We start from the raw sequence: 19,132 nt of genomic DNA on the forward strand, positions 1-19,132 counted from the left end.
CACAGTTTTTGTCATACAGGTCGGACTGAAAATCCTCTTAAATAGACTTATTCGCATGCGCTGCCTTAACTATTGTGTAAAATTTAAATTAATGTATGAAGACTTTATGTATCTTTAAAAGTTCTACAAAAAAGTCCGCGACACCATATATCTATTTTCTATATATTAGCAGATATAGTACCTTTTGTGTTTAAAAAATTATTAATTTTATATACTTAGGTTTACTTCATGATTTATACAACTAAACTTTAATCCTTATTAAAATAAATTATTTAATAATCACAAGGATATTATGGAGATAAGATTTGCTCTTTACAGTATGTTAATTACTTAAATAGATTCGGAGATAATACAAAATTTCTAAAATACGCAGAAATTCCGCTATATGACGCCCGGCGCTTTCATTTACGTAGTTCCCGTTCCCGTGTGAATATGGGGATCAAACATAGCCTATGACTCTCGCAAATAAAGTAGCTTTCTATTGGTAAAACAATTTTCCAATTCAGTCCAGTAGATCCAGAGATTACCTCCTACAACCACACGAACTTTACCTCTTTATATTATTAGCATAGAAGTCTCTATTTCTTTTGGTCATACTACCACTCGGTAAGATAGAGAAGTTACAGGATAGGGTAGGGTACGGGTAGGGAAGCGTAGGGGTAGTGTAGGGGTAGGGTAGGTTTAGGGCCGGGTTTAGGGTAGTGGTAGGGTAGGGGTAGAGGTAGGGTAGTGGTAGGGTAGAGGTACGGGTAGGATAGGGAAGTGGTAGGGTAGGGGTAGGATAGGCGTGAAATAGGGGTACGGGTGGGATAGGGGTAGGAAAGGGATAGGGTTCGGGGAGGGTAGGGGTAGGATAGGCGTGAAATAGGGGTACGGGTGGGATAGGGGTAGGAAAGGGATAGGGTTCGGGGAGGGTAGGGGTAGAATGGAGGTAGGGTGTAGGTAAGGTAGGGGTAGGGTAGGGGTAGGTGTGGAGTAGGGTAGGGTAGGGGTAGGGTAGGGGTAGGGTAGGGGTAGGGTAGGGGTAGGGTAGGGATAGTAGTAAAGTTGACATCGAAATTTACGCGGACGAAGTCGCGGGCGTCCGCTAGTAATTAATAAAAGCGATAACTTCGTCGAAACAATTGTTGGCAACAATGTCTATATTGATAATTTGAGGGTAGCAATTAATATTATTCACATATATAATTAACAAAACTAAACTGGCTGTACGTTATCATAGATTAGCCTAATTTGGCTAGAACTAATAAAAAAAAATTAATTTAATGCCGTTATAACTGTTTCATTGCCAAAGCTAGGCATTTTCACACTTTAAGCCGTTTGTCCATAATACATAGCCCGAAGCTTTTAGTTTTTTATCGCTATTAAGATTAAAATCCTTTATAATCACACCTCTATGCACATCAAGTAACTAAAATGATCAAGAAATAGATTACGTACCTTCAATTGTGGGCCTGCGTGGATTACGTGTCACTTCTGAATTGTGATGAAAATTATACTCCGCTAGTTTCTTACAACACTTTATTCCACCTTTTACAATTACAAATTTACAAATTAAATAATAATATCTATACTGTTCCACTGTTTCACCAAAACCACCTCTCAACACCACACTCCCCGAATGATCCATCTTTTTTCTCCCTTCTTACACTGCTCACGCCACCAACCTCTCCAATCTCTCGTTTTGCCGCCAAACGTTCCTATTGGTCTTACAATAAATGGCGCCTTTTGTAACATCCAATCACATCGGACCTGTCATTTTCATTTCACAGACTACAGATTTTATCCACAGAATAAAAATATAGAGAGCAAAGACTACTTTTTTATAAAAATCATGACAATAGTTTCCTTTAGTTTGCGTTTTGCGTTTGCGTTCCTTTAGTTTCAGTATGTCGAATATTATGAGGCATCATCATCATCATCATCATCATCATCATAACTTTTCAGCTTATCTGTACAGAGAGATTATGTTGTTATAAGGAAGGAGGTTTTCTCTGGATCTGCATTACTGATTTTTTTAAAATAACAATTTTTTAAATTTCTTTTTTATTAAATTTTAATTTAATAAATTAAATAAGTAGGTACCTAACTAAACATAATTAATTATCCTGGTTTTGTATTTTAATGCTACTATTTTTAGTAGAAAAAAAAACATATATTTACATGGTTTTAGCTTTGACATTATCTATGTATCTAAGGGTTTTAGCTCAGAATACAGTGGTTTTCTGTATTCTGAGGGTTTTAGTATATCGTAATGTTAACAACACCGACGCAACGGCGCCTGTCAAACGCTCTTTTACCGGATATACTTCTGAGTGTGTGCACAGGAACTTTACAATCGAGTTCTTCCATCCCCATTCTACCAAAGAACAGCGGGACGCCGTGAAAAATGGCATCCTTTTGTTGTCGACGTCCAGTCGACCCGCACGAAACGCTTCTAATAAGAACTGCTAACTGCTAAGATGTGGAATGCCCTTCCGGCGTCTGTGTTTCTTGACACGTACAATTTAAGCACCTTCAAGGCAAGAGCGAATAGACATAAAGGCAAGGCCAGCGCGCATTATATGAGACCTCATCATAGCTTTCCATTAAGCTCAATGCTATATGCTTCTAATAATTAGCTGGGTAATACGAGTACCTGCGTGCCTACAAAAATCTTGAAAACCGTAAAGTTTCGGCTAACATAGGTATATTGCGTTATTTTAGTAGGCCTTGATGTCAGCTACCATCTTGTAAAGTATGCCCTAATATTTACGGGGCATCCTGTATAAAGACAATTACCTCAAAAAAGCTACTCTCTAAAACTCTAAATCTAACTTTAATCGTTTTATAATTAGACTTTTTTTGTTAAGAAAAGAGAGCAGGTAAGAGCTAAATGAGTATTAGATTACCTTTAAAAACCACCTCCCTAACCGTATCAATAGCACGGTGAGTCACGGATCCTTCAAGAATGCGCGTGCTTTCACGTCCCGGCAGTCGTGGCCAGGCGTGGCATTTTATGCCCCTTTTCGATTTAATTTTTTAGGGATTTGCGTTCAAAATTCAGTGCCTTTTGACGACCTCCGTGGCGCAGTGGTATGCGCGGTGGATTTAGAAGACGGAGATCCTGATTTTCTTAATTGGCCGATTGAGATTTTCTTAATTGGTCCAGGTCTGGCTGGTGGGAGGCTTTGGCCGTGGCTAGTTATCACCCTACGATGTCGTGTAGAAACCGAAAAGGGGTGTGGATTTGCATCCTCCTCCTAACAAGTTAGCCCGCTTCCATCTAAGACTGCATCATCACTTACCATCAGGTGAGATTGTAGTCAAGGGCTAACTTGTAAACCCAACCAAACCAAAAAGGGCCTAGGTTTTATGTTTGGACGCACATCTTTATTTTGATACAACTTTTATGAAAAACTATTAGAAATGCGATATATTCCGATTATTTTACATAGGTATATTGCTGGGCCAATACAATGTCCAAACCTATACTAAAATTATAAAGCTGAAGAGTTTTTTTGCTTGAAAGCGCTAAAAGACGGACAACAAAGTAATCCAATAAGAGATAAAAACGAAAACGGAACCCTAAAAATAATGATATCTAATTCAATGTAGGTAATATACTAAGGTAGTCGGTGCCAAAATACTCTACAACTCATAAACTTCATATCTTATCAAAGAAGTTATATCTAATTGCTGGTACGCACCCGAAATCTAATTCCATATCTTTGTTTACACGCTATCATATTTCATATAGGTTAATGGTTTTGAGACTGCAAACATTCGCAGTTAAAAATTGGTCATTAAATAACGTAGATCGAGTTTTTTGTTGAAATCGTGATGTTGAAATTGAAAATGTGCTTTACGATTGATGTGAAGGATTAAATATTGATTAAGGCAAACAAAGTTTGGCAAACAATAGTGATTTCGTATTTACAAATAAATCAACATACGTAAGACCTGTGCTTTATCAAAGAGAATAATTAGTTCAAATAATAAAGTACAACTTAAACCAAGATGCTCAGTTCAAAGATTGTAGACTCTTTTAATTCGTATCCACATAATGTAGAGAACATTTATATTTAAAATTACCTTATTTTAACATTTAAGATCAAAAGCAAAAGAATAGTTTAACAAAACCAAAACAAACACGTGTACACCAAATCAAATTGAAAATGACTTTACACAAAAACTCAAGTGATGGATAAAAACCTATAAAATGGACACAAAAACTGTGTGAAGTTATGCAAAAATAAATGCCATAGAACAATAGGAAAACAATAAAAAAACAGCTTGAAAGATCGCGACTAAAATGCTATAGGCAACAAATGAAGAACAATAGTTAAAATTGTATTGAGGTATAATTGAACTGAGGACTCATTTACAAACCTGCATTGGAGGAGGAAGTTTCCATTTTGTATAGTGCCTACGCTATTTGAAAACCTGCTGGTCACTGGCCACTGGCCACTGGAAACAATGCCATCGGCGTTGGACATCGAGCCGTTCAGCCAACCGGAGTGGAGCGATTCCAGCGACTCGTCGGATCCCGCTCCGTTGCCGCAGCTGACGTTGGGATACTTCGTGCCAGTCAGGTGTAAATGCGATCGGAACTCGCGACACGTGTGTCGGAGAAGCAGAAGGTGGGTATACAAGTCTTCTAACATGACATCCAGTGGGTAACAACAGTGGATTTGTAGTCTTGACCGCCCTAGGCCGAAAAGTACCAGCAGCCCCTGTTTTAGCACCCATCTTTACATAGACTATTTAAAATCAAAATTCGAGGGGTTGGCTCATTAAAATATAACATTCACAATGGTTTTAAGAAAAAAGAAAGTGAAAATAATGATAACATTAGAACATTTTGGTTATTATTATCTATTCATTGACATCACATCTAACATCTAGCTGCCCTAAGCCAATAGGCCAGTGCCTACTGTGGCTAGTAAATCCGCCACTGGGTAACAAGGAGAAAGGAAAGGACATTTGTGTCTTTTCTTTCGCTATTGTGCCTATTTATGATTCTATCATACACTCGGGCTTTATCCATATAAATTTTTGTACAAGTCTGGACACTGTGTTCGTGCTAGACTCTATTACCTGTCTTTTTAAACTTTCTCCTGTTTTTACCCGATTTCCAAGAATATTTTTCGTGCGTATCTCATATGTAACTATGTAATATTATTTATTACCTCATATCTTCCAAACCGCTGTACGGATTTACGTATTTAAGATATTGCTAGATTCATCTTAATAACCAAAGTGTTTTAGATGTGAAATAATTCACAAATTTACAGTACATAAACTACTAGTTACCTGTGTAGTGTAAATGCGACGAGTGTCCCCTAAATCCTTACCGTTGTTTAATAATTCCTTACACAAATATTCGTTGAGTCCAGTGATTATATTATGATTCACAATTAACTTGACTGGTTCTGATGCCTTTACTTACATTGAATGTAACAGTCCATGCGATACAAGGTGTTTAGGATTTTCAAAAGGAACCCAAATTTTTGAAGCCAAAGCCAAGCTTTCTTGTTGTTGCGATTGTGCGTTGATAACCCAAAAATTGTTATTAGTTGATAAAGATAAGCATTTTATATACGTATAATTTTGCTACCTCAGCATTATGTATTGACGATATAAACCTTGTCTGTCGGTTGCTACACACAAAACATGATAACCAACCATTGATTAAGATATCCTTAATCAATTGCTGGACTTCATCAAAATGACCCATTTCTTAATTTATGATTATAACGATGTCTAGAAAGCGAATACAGTACAGCGGTACAGATCTAGCGTGGAAGCGCTTAGACAATCTGATCATCATCAGTCATGATACAACGTCCAACATTGCCTATCAACATAGGCCATTTTTACGAACCTTTTGTAGGTACTACTGGATTTTTGCAATCCAAGTCAACCAGCCTAATTTGAAGTATGATTGTAACTAACTAGAAATGGCTATATGATTAGTGTATATGCCGTAAAAGTAATATATTCCAGATCAGATACTAGAAAGACTTGGGAACTTAGCCATATGGCACGTCGATTCTCTATCTACAAAAGCTAACGCTTCTAAAACTAACAAAATGTATCGAAATGACAGATCCAATCGACAACTTGATCACATGCTCTGACGATAGTGAATGTCATTCCCATATGTTTTTGAATCGACGTGCCAAAAGGCTTACTAGAATTACAAGTCCTATGTTAGAACGGGTATCCAAAGCTGTTCTAATATCTCTACGCTGCTATAGATCTTACCAACTACGTTTAGGCAAACAACACGAACAGAAGGGAAGTGTCATCAAGGAGCTCCAGCCTTTACTCTTAACTCCTTAACTGTTTCGTCCACACGATGGACTCACGCTAAGATATTCTCTTTTTGGTTTCAGAGAATCTCCCCGCTCTCGTCGTTCCGTGTCGCAATGCTCCTGCAACAGCATATCCCGTCGCTCGTCGGCGGCCGCCTCCCCCATGCCGCTGCCGCCGCTCAACAACACCATGGAGATGTACGTCGAGCCCGTCGTCGAAAACGTGAGTTTTTTTTTTAATTTTATGGCAATTTACCCCTTGACTGCGATGTCACAGTCACGGGTAAGTGATCAAGCAGACGAGCTTGGTGGAGGCATACGTTTATTCTACCAATTGCTCTGACGGTTTCTCCGCGAAATCGGCGGTGATAATGATGAACATACGTACGGATCATCATTATCAACCCATATTCGGCTTACTGCTGAGCAAGAGTCTCCTCTCAGAATGAGAGGGGTTAGCCCCTCTCATCCTGAGTAAGACTCGTGAGTCGTGACAATAGTCCGAATATGGTTGTTAATGAATAAATATGGATTTTTAATTGAACGATTTATTTTACGAAGCTATTGAGTCTTTGGTATTATAGACTAAGTACGTAATCATGAGAATAAAGTGAGCAGTTTAAAGAGTCCAATCTTTAACAATCTTACGATGCCTAGATTCTTTAGGGTCTTGATGAATGGGTAAATTATTTTTGACAGATTTTATTAGTACTCGTATATAGTATAAAGAAAAACTTGTAACAACTATCTTCTTGTTCTGAATGTTAAGACGTTAATCGGCAACTAGGCACATTATTTCTGAAAAAAAAAAAGGATATTATCAGAATACATACTCCCAATTTCGTTATGACGTCGGTATTATGTACGCATGGCATTAAATCGCATAGTTCTCGTTCCCGTGATAATATGGGTGTAAACTTACAAGAAATATATCGTCATACATCGTATTTTTGGTCCTCGTATTTCTCGAGCACTTTCTTCATCGCTTTGGCGATTTGTTCCGGTCTGCTGTAGAAGTATTTGTGTTGGCTACTCCCCTCCTCGTTGTAAATGTCAATGTCGACCGTACCTTTTGGGGACATGAAGAGTATTCTGGAATGTTGGAAAACATTTCGTTTATTACATAATCGTGCACACAGTGCTAGACCGTAACTTTTTAATTCCGTGTTTTTTTGCGATGTTTAGTGATGATGACATTTATGCATCATCATTATCAACCCATATTCGGCTCACTGCTCAGCCTGAGTCTCCTCTCAGAATGAGAGGGGGCTAGGCCAATAGTCCATCACGCTGGCCCAATGCAGATTGGCAGACGTCACACACGCAGAGAATTAAGAAAATTCTCTGGTATGCCGGTTTCCTTACGATGTTTTCCTTCACCGTTTTTTGAGACACGTGATATTAAATTTCTTAAAATGCACACAACTGAAAAGTTGGAGGTGCATGCCTGGACCCGTCCTCCGGAATCGGAGGCAGAGATCATATCCACTGGGCTATCACGGCTTTATACGTAACTAGAACCATAATATAGTAGCGCCCTCATCGACATTCTGCACCTGTATTCGCTAATTTGGTCGTTTTGAGTAAATTAAAGCCACCGAGCTCGTTTTACAGTTCATAGTTTTTCATCGAAGGCTGGTAAGTATTTTACCGTCTACTGCCTGGAAAGTTATTTTCTCCAGCATTTACGTACCAGAACGCTTGTTGTATCACTTGTTGGTGTGTCTTGTTTTTTTTTATAATTATAAATTATTTACCTTAGCTGCTTTCTTTACGGAAGGAAGCATATAGATTGATAAGAAGAAGATTCTTCATGTCCATCTCATTTGATGGTAAAGATGCCTATTCCCTTCTGTTTTAAAGTTATAAGTTTCATATGTGTTACGGTATTGGTTCGTTCGGTTCGTTGCATTCGTTTTATTCATCATCATCATCATTAACTAATGGACGTCCTCTGCTAGACATAGGCCTCTTGCATGGACTTCCAAACAATACCTTAGCGAGTCGCCAGCATCCAGCGGCTTCCTGCAACCCATTTGATGTCATCGGTCCACCTAGTGGGGGGTCGACCAACTCTGCGCATTCCGGTGCGGGGTCGCCAATCCAGCACTTTGGGACCCCAACGTCCATCGGCTCTTCGAGCTATGTGCCGTGCCCATTGCCATTTCAGCTTGTTGCTGTTTTATTATTTACTTTTTCTTATTATTTACAAGTTAGCCCTTGACTACAATCTCACCTAATGGTAAGTGATGATGCAGTCTAAGATGGCAGCGGGCTAAATTGTTAGGAGGAAGATGAAAATCCACACCCCTTTTTGGTTTCTACACGTCATCGTACCGGAACGCTAAATCGCTTGGGGGTACGTCTTTGTCGGTAGGGTGGTACACCCACGACCAAAGCCTCCCACCAGCCAGACCTGGACCAATTAAGAAAATCTCAATTGTCTCAGCCGGGGATCGAACCCAGGACCTCCGTTTTTGTAACTTGTTGTTCATTAACTTACCTTGGAATATAAGTCCCATCGGGCGCAAATTTATTGCTCTTAGGTTCATCTTCATCCAAAATGTTAACCATTACGAAATGTCGACTCAATGTTTGGATTTCGGTCGATTCAGCGAACTTTGGTTTGAGTTTCTTGCATGCAGAACACCAAGACTTGTGAATTATAACCATTACTGGTTTATTATGGTGTCCCGCTATCTGCAGACCAGAGTCAAGAGACCCGGCCCATACATATTTGTTTCCAAACCCATTGTCCTTGCCAGTAAGGGGACCACAGTAGACCTTGGTGAATATCAAAGCTAAAAATCCTTTGGTTATATTCCCCGCGGCCATGATAGTTGGTGTGATTTAGTTATTTGGAAACAGGGTGGATGTACTGCTTTTAACATTTTATCGAGGTAATATTTTCTCCGCTGCGACCATTTTGACAGAACGTTGACCAGAGAGATTTTTGTTGCTTTTTAATGTATTGTTTATTTTTATCCTTTTTGATGTATTACGTCAATGTAAATTATTAAGTACTTTTGAATGTAAAACGGTTGTCTATAAGTTGCGTTCAGCGCCATCTATACATGGACGGTGGATTTATCTTGTGGAAACTGGTTACAGAAGTGTGGTGCGAGTAACCCATTCACTTCGTACCTGCTGCACTACAAATAGCGTGTAGTTTAATGACAACACAACAGATGGCGTTGTAACAGAAACGGTTTAGTTCTCCTAATTCAAACTATGCCAACTGTAGACTTTTATTATATCTGATGGTAAGTGATTATCTGATACGTTTATCTAGATGATCCGCAATTTATTTAAAATTAGGAACCACTCATAGTGTTTGGTGTTGAGTTAAATATTATAAAATAAAACTATGTATATACTCAGAGGCACAATAAGTCCACTTTAATATGACGCGAGTATATGTGGGCGGATAAATGTGCCTCTGAGTAGGTATATTATATACACAACTCGAATAACGAAGATTTTTAAATTGACATAAATGCTTGCTGATAATGTTAATGCGTTTTGAAAGTTTAAAGCCACTTTAACGCCTCTCAGATGTATTTATTACTCCTAATCAATTTATTTTTATCCGACTTCCAAAAAGGAGGAGGTTCTACGTTGGGCTGTATGTATGTTTTTTTTATTTTATAATCCGTCATCATCATCATCATCATATCAGCCGATGGACGTCCACTGCAGGACATAGGCCTTTTGTAGGGACTTCCAAACATCACGATACTGAGCCGCCTGCATCCAGCGAATCCCTGCGACTCGCTTGATGTCGTCAGTCCACCTGGTGGGGGGTCGGCCAACACTGCGCTTACTAGTGCGGGGTCGCCATTCCAGCACTTTGGGACCCCAACGTCCATCGGCTCTTCGAACTATGTGCCCCGCCCATTGCCACTTCAGCTTCGCAACTCGTTGAGCTATGTCGGTGACTTTGGTTCTTCTGCGGATCTCCTCATTTCTGATTCGATCACGCAGAGATACTCCTAACATAGCTCGTTCCATCGCCCGCTGTGTGACTCTAAGCCTTCTTATGAGGCCCATAGTTAGCGACCAAGTCTCGGAACCATAGGTCATCACTGGCAACACGCACTGTTCGAAGACTTTTGTCTTCAGGCACTGAGGAATTTCGGACGAAAAGATGTCGCGAAGCTTCCCGAATGCAGCCCAGCCGAGTTGGATTCGACGGTTCACCTCTTTCTCGAAATTGGACCTACCTAACTGGATCATATGTCCTAGGTATATGTATTCGTCTACAATTTCGAGTGCAGCGTTCTCAACTATAACTGGGTGGAGCGATACATGAGCATTACACATTATTTTTGTTTTGCCCATGTTCATTTTCAGGCCCACCTGTTGAGAAACGCTGCTGAGGTCATTGAGCATGGTACTAAGGTCATCCAGAGTCTGTGCCATGATGACTACATCATCCGCGAACCGCAGTTGAGTGATGTACTCGCCATTGATGTTGATGCCAAGTCCGCTCCAGTCTAATCCGTTAATTCCGTTGGGTCTAATCCGTCATAATAAGTTAGAAATAATATTTAGAAATATGAATTATATTGTACCTAATGTTTGTTCGTTTGTAACGAAAAATGTTTTATTGTATCTAACGCCATGTACGCCCAGTATTTCACAAAACGCTCAGTAGGCGATGATGACAAACTTTTCAAAGCCATTCATGTGTATCGGCTCGCGCCAATGCGTGCACATGTTTCTCTCCCATTTCAGATACGTCTCGCTCGACGTACCCTATTGGAAAAACAGATAAACTATGATAATTACATGTAATGTGTACAAAAATCTGCATCCACGCATTCCATATTCGGTACACTAGACGCGCGCACGCATCCAAAAACAACAAAATTGCCATAGACAAAACGGGGTGCTATAGATTCAAATATTATCCGAAACATATTTATCGTTTAGAAACCTCGTAAAATTAAACATAATTTATCAGTAGCTTATTTTTTAATTGTGTAAAAATAAGTTCTACTTACAACTTACCGCGATTTCTTTTTTAAAAGTAATTGTAATCTGTGTAAAAAACACGCGCGAATTTTTCTAGTGACACTTTTTTTTTAATTTCGCTTTGTGCTTTGAACTCTTGGTGTTGGTGTGATGATGAACACGTATGGAAGCATACGGCGTAACAGGAATATATATGGAACTGTCAGGTCCATGGTGCCAAGAAGTACTACCATAACGGCCGGCGTTGAGGATGTTATTTTCACTCCGCCATACTTTTACCACGTACCGCCTCCGCCCCAGTCATTAAACACTTTTCCTGGAAGAAAGAGGCGTAAAAGGGTAAGTTTATTTTGACTTGTGTTAAGTTGTAGGCACATTATAGATACAATAATGTCTCAATATGTATAGAAAACTTAATTACAGTAGCTACGTTTGTTTTTGATTCCATGCTTACTGACGTACCTACTGTGCTTTCCATATTTACTTTATTCTGAAACATCTGCCCTTTACATTGATTATAATTTTTATATTGTTGAACACAGACTAACTAACTCTCATAGCATAGGCGTATAGGGAGGGGGGGGGGGGGTCGTACCCACCCTAGGATTGTGGGCTACCGATATGGAATTCTATTATGATACTATAGTAGACTTGATGTCGGGAGCCAGGCCCACCCTAGGAAATAATCCTAGATACGCCCATGTCTCAGGGTGAAGAAATTTAAATTGAACTTTGAATGGAGGTAGGTACCCTAATATGTACTAAATCAATAACTCAATTTAGTAACATCTTCATTTAGATACCTACTAGACGAATAGTAACAAGGTTCTATTTAGCTATTTTCTTAATTTCAGTGTGCATAGGAAACGTTCTCTCTCTAGTCGCTAAAAAAATAACTAATTGAATATTCATGAATATATTTCCCGCTGTCTATGCGTTTCACTCGATATCTCTCAATGAATAACGACATTAGTTTGTTAAACACGATCACGAACCACGATGCGGTACTACAACTAGAGCCTGCAATAGCCACACATACCTCATTTTATGAAGGTAAAACTTAATTTTATGTAGGTAGGTGAGTATGTCAACTTAATGCTTGTGGTGGCTTTGGAAAGTAACAGGATTCAAAGGTCCAGCTGGCCAATTCACTAACATATATACGAAATTGAGATTTAATGTAACAAATGTCATCCGGTGGTTACTGGTAACCCTGGATATCATACAGTAGGTAGATTTTTTCTCAGTTGATTTGATGTTTATTTTAATAGGTTGTCAATAGAGACCAAATTATTAAATAGGCCAGCTGATTTCAAACCCTCAACCATTCAAATATAAAACGTATTTTTGAATATTTTCTTCGGTGTATAAATCACTTATTTCAGTGGTTTTTTTTACATTATACTAACGGCCGTCCGTGATTTCGTCCACGTGAAGAAGCATAAAAGGTAGACTATATTTTGAACAATAAACCTCTATCTTCCAGTAAAAGTCCCATCAAAATCGGTTCCACCGTTTCAGAGATACTATTAACTGGTAGACGGGACAAACAAAGATCTTAAGAAGTTCGTGTTTTAGTAACGGGTAAATTACTGTATAAGTATTTAGCACTTGAAAAAATAACAGTTGGTATTCACAGACATATATTTAGTTCAGTAAAAGAGCAACTGTTGAGTTTCTTGCCGGTATCTTCTCAGCAGAACCTGCCTTCCGAACCGGTGGTAGAATCTTTACAAATAGTCAACTGACGTGTCAAAAGTGCTTGTAAACTGAGCCTACTTGAAATAAATGAATTTTGATTTGATTTGTTCAATTTTATTTATATGATATGTAAGCTAGGCAGCATATGAGTAACCTATAAAAATACGCCCACAAAAGTTTGCAGATCACAATATAGAGCGACCTAGAATTTTATATTACAGGTTGTCGGGGCCATTTGTTGTAATGTTTAGGTACGACAATGATATATACATTATTATAAGACATATAAATCAATATACAAGCACCCAATTGCCTTTAAATATGGCAGCCAAGTCAAATAAGCCTGAGCTTGAAATTAAAATTAGGTTTTCAGTATATTTGACGTACCGCCAAGCGATTTAGCGTTCCGGTACGATGCCGTATAGAAACCGAAAGGGGTGTGGATTTTCATCCTCTTGCTTACAAGTTAGCCCGCTTCCATCTAAGACTAATCATCACTTACCATCAGGTGAGATTGTAGTCAAGGGCTAACATGTAAAACAATAAAAAAAATATATTATTATCTATACTTATAATAAATCTGTAGAGAGGTCAATTCTGTGCATAAAATATATTTCCAAAATAACTATCAGGGGCCAAAAATGCAATCAGTAAAATTTTTGTCTGTCTTTATATGTTCGATACGGAAACAAAAAGTACTCGACGGATTATAACGAAACTTGGTACAATTGTTCTTCATACTCCTGGGCAGGTTATAGTATACTTTTCATCACGCTACGATCAATAGGAGCAGAGCAGTGAAGGGAAATGTTGAGAAAACGGGAGAAGTTACTCCATTTTTACAGCGATACTACTTTATGGACTGGATTCAGGGGCGTAGCTACCGCGTTTAAGCCGTATCAATGATACAGAGCTCCAGGGCTACAGGGGCCCCTTAAGTGTGAAAGAAAAATTCAGTAAAATTTAAACCACAAACTCACTTGGTGCTTCCCGGAGATAAGAAAAACATAAAAGATTTTCGGGATTTGCCGCTCGTCTATTGGGCCTCCCAACTCACTTTGATAGAGGGGCTCCTCCAAGGCAAGCTACGCCACTGGCTGGATTAAAGAGATCTAAGGGTGGACGTAGTCGCAGGCGTCCGCTAGTGTATAATATATAATGATATTTAACGGTGGTAACAGACGTAGATAGGTACCTAGGTATAATTCAAATTAGCAAGCAATCTACTCAAAACATTTTATTATAATCAAACAAAAATTTCAAACCGAATTGCGGAAGCATAGGATTACTGGCTGAAAAGATCAAAAACTTGTGAAGCATTGAGTCCTTTTTTTAGTTTCAACAAGTCTTGTACCGATTGTCCCTCCTTATATACCCCCGGGCTATGTTCTGCCATTTTTGATTCTGCACAAAACACCGTAGTTTTTGCTTCCGGATTATTATCCGCCATTTTGACTTCCGAACCTGCCATTTTAGTCTCTAGTCCCAGAGTCTTTACATCCTCCTTGTTAAGTTCGGTTATATCAGACCCCTTAGTCTCAACGTCTGTTGAGTTCTGTAGTTTATTTATAGACTTTCGTTTCTTCTCTGGGTCAGAATCCCAGAATGTGAACATACCGAAGGAGTACTCAATAATTGTGGCCATGGATAGTACCATACAGAAAAACTTCAGTTGCTCCTTGCGGTCCATTTCATTCAAGATATAATTGCACCAATTAAAAGGAGATACAATTTGGTACACGAGATTTCTTCTTTCGACTTTTCACATGACAATCAAACCAAATGGCAGTTACTGACGAATGTAATGACTTGATTAATAAAAGCCTCAGAGGAAATAAATAATAATAAATACTTACAAAGATGATAAATCATAGATTTACGAGCAATGATGTTAAATACTGTTAGATTTGTTACTAGGTCAGGAAAAATGAGGCGTCCAAAAAAGGAAAAAGTTCACATCTCAATGTTAATAGTAATCTGCTACGGACGTTATTTAAACAAATAAAAAAAAAATGAATAAATGAATAAATGATTTATTGAGCAAAAAACATTTTTATACAGAATAGGTTGAAACGGCAGTTGTGTTGTTGTTGTAAATAATACCTAAATATCGTCTACAATGTCGAGTTGTCTGTTCAGGAAGTGTAAAAACGAGATATACATAAATATATAATGGAATTAAAGACAAAATTGTGCTTGTGTACGTTCAGTATTGTATATTCGGATCACTGTTTGCGGTGATTTTGTAGGGACGTAACCGATCTATTGTATAAAATTATCATTGTTTACGAGTCGGTACAAGTGATAAATACGATAATTACCATAGATTTACGATTCGGTGCAATTCTATGATAATTACCATAATATGATAATTACAGAAAGTGATTTTTTTAAAGAAAAAATAAATCTGTTATAGTAACAAATTGGAAGAGACTTCTATATCGATGCAAGAAACTAAATGTAATACCAATAAATTGTTCTAAGCAACTTATTACAATTAATTATCATAATTAATAAATTATTATTAATTGCACTAACTATAAAAGTAATGTTATAACGTATTACTCAATTAACCGTAATTTAATTTATATCTATGTTTTGCATTACATATGTTGTTTGTTTACATGTATAAATAAATTAATTAAATTAAATAAATGCTCACCTTTTGATACTGTTTCAAATTTGGTATGCGGAATAAAAAAAAGAAAAATAAAATATATCTTTAACAAAACTTTAACTACTTATTTGCAGTTGTAAAATAGTGATACGCGGCGACAACGCTTACGGTTATAATTAGAGATTTTATAATGTGCTCCATTTCAGAATAAAATACTTCTATAATTGCAGACACGTGGAAGCTCGAAAATTTTAATCTAATAGGCCACGCTTTTAGAAACGTTCAAATTACATTAGAAATTTATCAAATTCACTCAGCGGACGATGGAACGAGCTATGCTTAGAGTTTCTCTGCGTGATCGAATCAGAAACGAGGAGATCCGCAGACGAACCAGTCACTGACATAGCTCAACGAGTCGCGAAGCTGAAGTGGCAATGGGCAGTGCATAAAGTTCGAAGAGCCGATAGACGTTGGGGTCCAAACGCGGGAATGGCGACTCTACTCCGTAAAGCGCGGTAATCAGCAATATTGCTGACTAGTGGACGCCTGCGACGGCGTCTGCGTGGAATTCAATTTTTACACAAATCCCGCGGAAACCATAGATTTTTCGGGATGAAAATTAGCCTATGTGTTAATCCAGAGTAAAGTCTATTTCCATTCCACATTTTAGTCAAATCGCTTCAGTAGCCGCAGCGCATTTTAGTCAAATCGCTTCAGTAGCTTCAGTAGCCGCAGTAACCTACACACTTACACACAAACTTTCGCCTCTAAAATAGTGTCTTATTTTCTTAAATACATATTATTATTAATTAAATTAACAAAACAACAATTAAACACAATAAAAAATCGGTTAAAGTGTATATTGTATTGACCGAGTAGATTTAATGAATTTCAAATTAATTTATTTATTTTAACTTTGTATTCAGTCTTAAGATCAATATATTCTGATATTAGCATTCTTTTTTCTTAGTTGGCGGACATGGGGGTGTTTTAGGCTGTTTCTTGCAATCATCCATATTAGGTCCCGATGGTGATTGACAATCGTATGGTAGATAATGTTTAAATGTTTCTCCTGGCTTGATGGCTGCTATAGAGTAAAAGAATGCTAGCGTAGAAAGCCAGATGAAACCTGAAAACATTCATAAATTCACTTAAGTATCTAGGAATGAATACAGTAAAAGCTCATTGTTCGTGGGGGATACGTTCTCTAAATGAAACCGTGAATATGGAATGGTATTTTTTTAGGTTTTCTAGTTCTAGGGCCTTTTTCTGTATCTGTATTTTGTTATGCCACATATTACAGGGAATTCTTTAGTGCTCCATTGTTTGAGTGGACAGTTAAGCCTTAATATAATTTAGATTTAATGTGAAATGTGGCATTACTTAAAAATAAAGATCTTTCTTCTATTTTATATGGGATTATAAGGGATACGTTCTTGGGTGACAAAATAAAATCAAATTTAAGAGAGAAAGAATTTTGAAATTTTTTCTTGCTTGACATTTTTTAAAAGCTTTTATCCATCCATTCGTAATTTCGGCAACAGCTATTTGCAAGTTAAAGTTTAAATTTGCAGATTTTACGTCAGTTTCGTCAGTCAGATCCGCGAATAACGTAATATTTAGCCGCGAATAGTGAAAACGTGAATAAAGGAAGCGTGAATAAAGAGCTTTTACTGTATTGATATAGGAAAGCGGAAGAGCATGTTAGGGTAACATTCCGTAGTCCACAAGGACTAAGCACCAATACAGGGTGCTCGGTAGTAACTCCCATAACTTAAAGGTGTTGACGAGTCCACTTAAAGGAGCCGAACTGCATAGCTAATATTTCTTTAACCAAAAAATAAAACTTTTATGATTTCATACAAAGTAATTCAAATAATTCCGGCTATTCATTTAACATACGCCTTTATCTATTCTTGCATTTTAAAATACGTAAAACTTGCCTCAGTCATAATTATGAGGATGTGTTTATGGGACACATTTTAAGATCTATTTACAAAAGAAACATTATTTACCCCGAACATATTAATTTTAGAACACATGTTCCTTGAACAATTTTAATTAATTTTCGGTAAAGAATATAACCCCAGAGTTTTTTTTTATTCTTTACAAGTTAGCCATTGACTACAATCTCACCTGATGGTAAGTGATGATGTAATCTAAGATGGAAGCGGGCTAATTTGTTAGGAGTAGGATCAAAATCCACACCCCTTTCGGTTTCTACACGACATCGTATCGGAACTCTAAATCGCTTGGCGGTACGTCTTTGTCGGTAGGGTGGTAACTAGCCACAGGCCGAAGCCTCTTACCAGCCAGACCTGGTCTAATTGAGAAATTAGAGTAATGGGAAGTACTCCCCAGCACCCTGTATAGTGCTAGAAAGTATATTATACTTTATCCCCATATTCCTACGGGAACGGGCACCACGCGGGTGAAACCGCGCGTAGGTATTATGGCTACAATAAAGCTATTTTGTTTATCGCATACCTGCAAATGCTAAACTTTGCCCGGGCTTGTAGAACCATGTATCCATGTTCTTTCGGACCTCGTATCGATCTTTGATGGCCGCTCTAAAGGCTTTCAAACTGGTAAGATGCCACAGGTGAGTTGGTTTGATGCTTCTGAATTTATCCAGCATTTTGTAACACGTTTGTAATTTTGAATGATAAAGGATATTTTAGGTTATTAGTTAGTAGGTTATGATATCATTGCCATGATTGTGATTTGGTTTGGATGTCCTGGTGTTGTGAAACCTGCAATGGTGAAGCATACCTTTACATAAATTTATTTAACCGACTTCGAAAAAAGGCGGTTCTCAATGCGACGCGTATAATTTTTTTTTAATGTTTGCTACCTCATAACTTCGTCATTAATAAACCAATTTTGAAAATTCTTTTTTTGAGCATTTTCATGAAAATTTTCAATTGGTTTAGTAATTTTGTATTAAAATCAAAATAACCGAAATACGTTTCATAAATTACATAAAAATTTTAACTTTTATTTTATTATTTTGGAAGCCAAAAATATCGCTTTGTGACATTTCGAATGCTTTTCATTATTAGCGGAAAGTATAACTTTCCGCTAATAATAAAGAGCTTTTACTGTATTGATATAGGAAAGCGGAAGAGCATGTTAGGGTAACATTCCGTAGTCCACAAGGACTAAGCACCAATACAGGGTGCTCGGTAGTAACTCCCATAACTTAAAGGTGTTGACGAGTCCACTTAAAGGAGCCGAACTGCATAGCTAATATTTCTTTAACCAAAAAATAAAACTTTTATGATTTCATACAAAGTAATTCAAATAATTCCGGCTATTCATTTAACATACGCCTTTATCTATTCTTGCATTTTAAAATACGTAAAACTTGCCTCAGTCATAATTATGAGGATGTGTTTATGGGACACATTTTAAGATCTATTTACAAAAGAAACATTATTTACCCCGAACATATTAATTTTAGAACACATGTTCCTTGAACAATTTTAATTAATTTTCGGTAAAGAATATAACCCCAGAGTTTTTTTTTATTCTTTAC

General features: G+C 37.6%; 2 protein-coding genes across 6 annotated transcripts in view; one reads left to right on the forward strand and one right to left on the reverse strand.

The window, feature by feature from the left end:
* The window catches only part of LOC112054313 (tight junction protein ZO-3), a 168,978-nt gene that overhangs the window by 83,454 nt on the left and 66,392 nt on the right, over positions 1-19,132 (forward strand). For 4 of the 5 annotated variants that reach the window (XR_008251989.1, XM_052888429.1, XM_052888433.1 and 1 more), the window contains exon 3: positions 6,381-6,522. Coding sequence is in view for 4 of the 5 variants with exons in the window: in XM_052888429.1 (XP_052744389.1) it covers positions 6,381-6,522 (142 nt within the window). In the remaining variant the exon portion in view is untranslated. Of the gene's footprint in view, positions 1-4,179; positions 4,623-6,380; positions 6,523-19,132 lie in introns of those variants that run through there. The other variant, XM_052888430.1, reaches the window with a different exon arrangement.
* On the reverse strand, positions 16,476-18,430 carry LOC112054315 (uncharacterized). Its single transcript, XM_024094049.2, has 2 exons — positions 18,082-18,430; positions 16,476-16,723 (listed from the first exon to the last, which is right to left on the reverse strand). Exons 1-2 carry the CDS (start codon positions 18,230-18,232, stop codon positions 16,545-16,547), a joined length of 330 nt encoding a protein of 109 aa, XP_023949817.2. The 5' UTR covers positions 18,233-18,430; the 3' UTR covers positions 16,476-16,544.

This window comes from Bicyclus anynana, chromosome 22 (genome assembly GCF_947172395.1).
Source record: "Bicyclus anynana chromosome 22, ilBicAnyn1.1, whole genome shotgun sequence".
Classification (NCBI taxonomy): domain Eukaryota; kingdom Metazoa; phylum Arthropoda; class Insecta; order Lepidoptera; family Nymphalidae; genus Bicyclus; species Bicyclus anynana.

Excerpts from the sequence above, each read along its gene's own strand:
- LOC112054315 (XM_024094049.2), bottom strand. The coding sequence starts at position 18,232 with ATGCTGGATAAATTCAGAAGCATCAAACCAACTCACCTGTGGCATCTT. Across the intron at positions 16,724-18,081 it reads GCAAAGTTTAGCATTTGCAG|GTTTCATCTGGCTTTCTACG; the intron begins GTATGCGATAAA and ends GAATGTTTTCAG.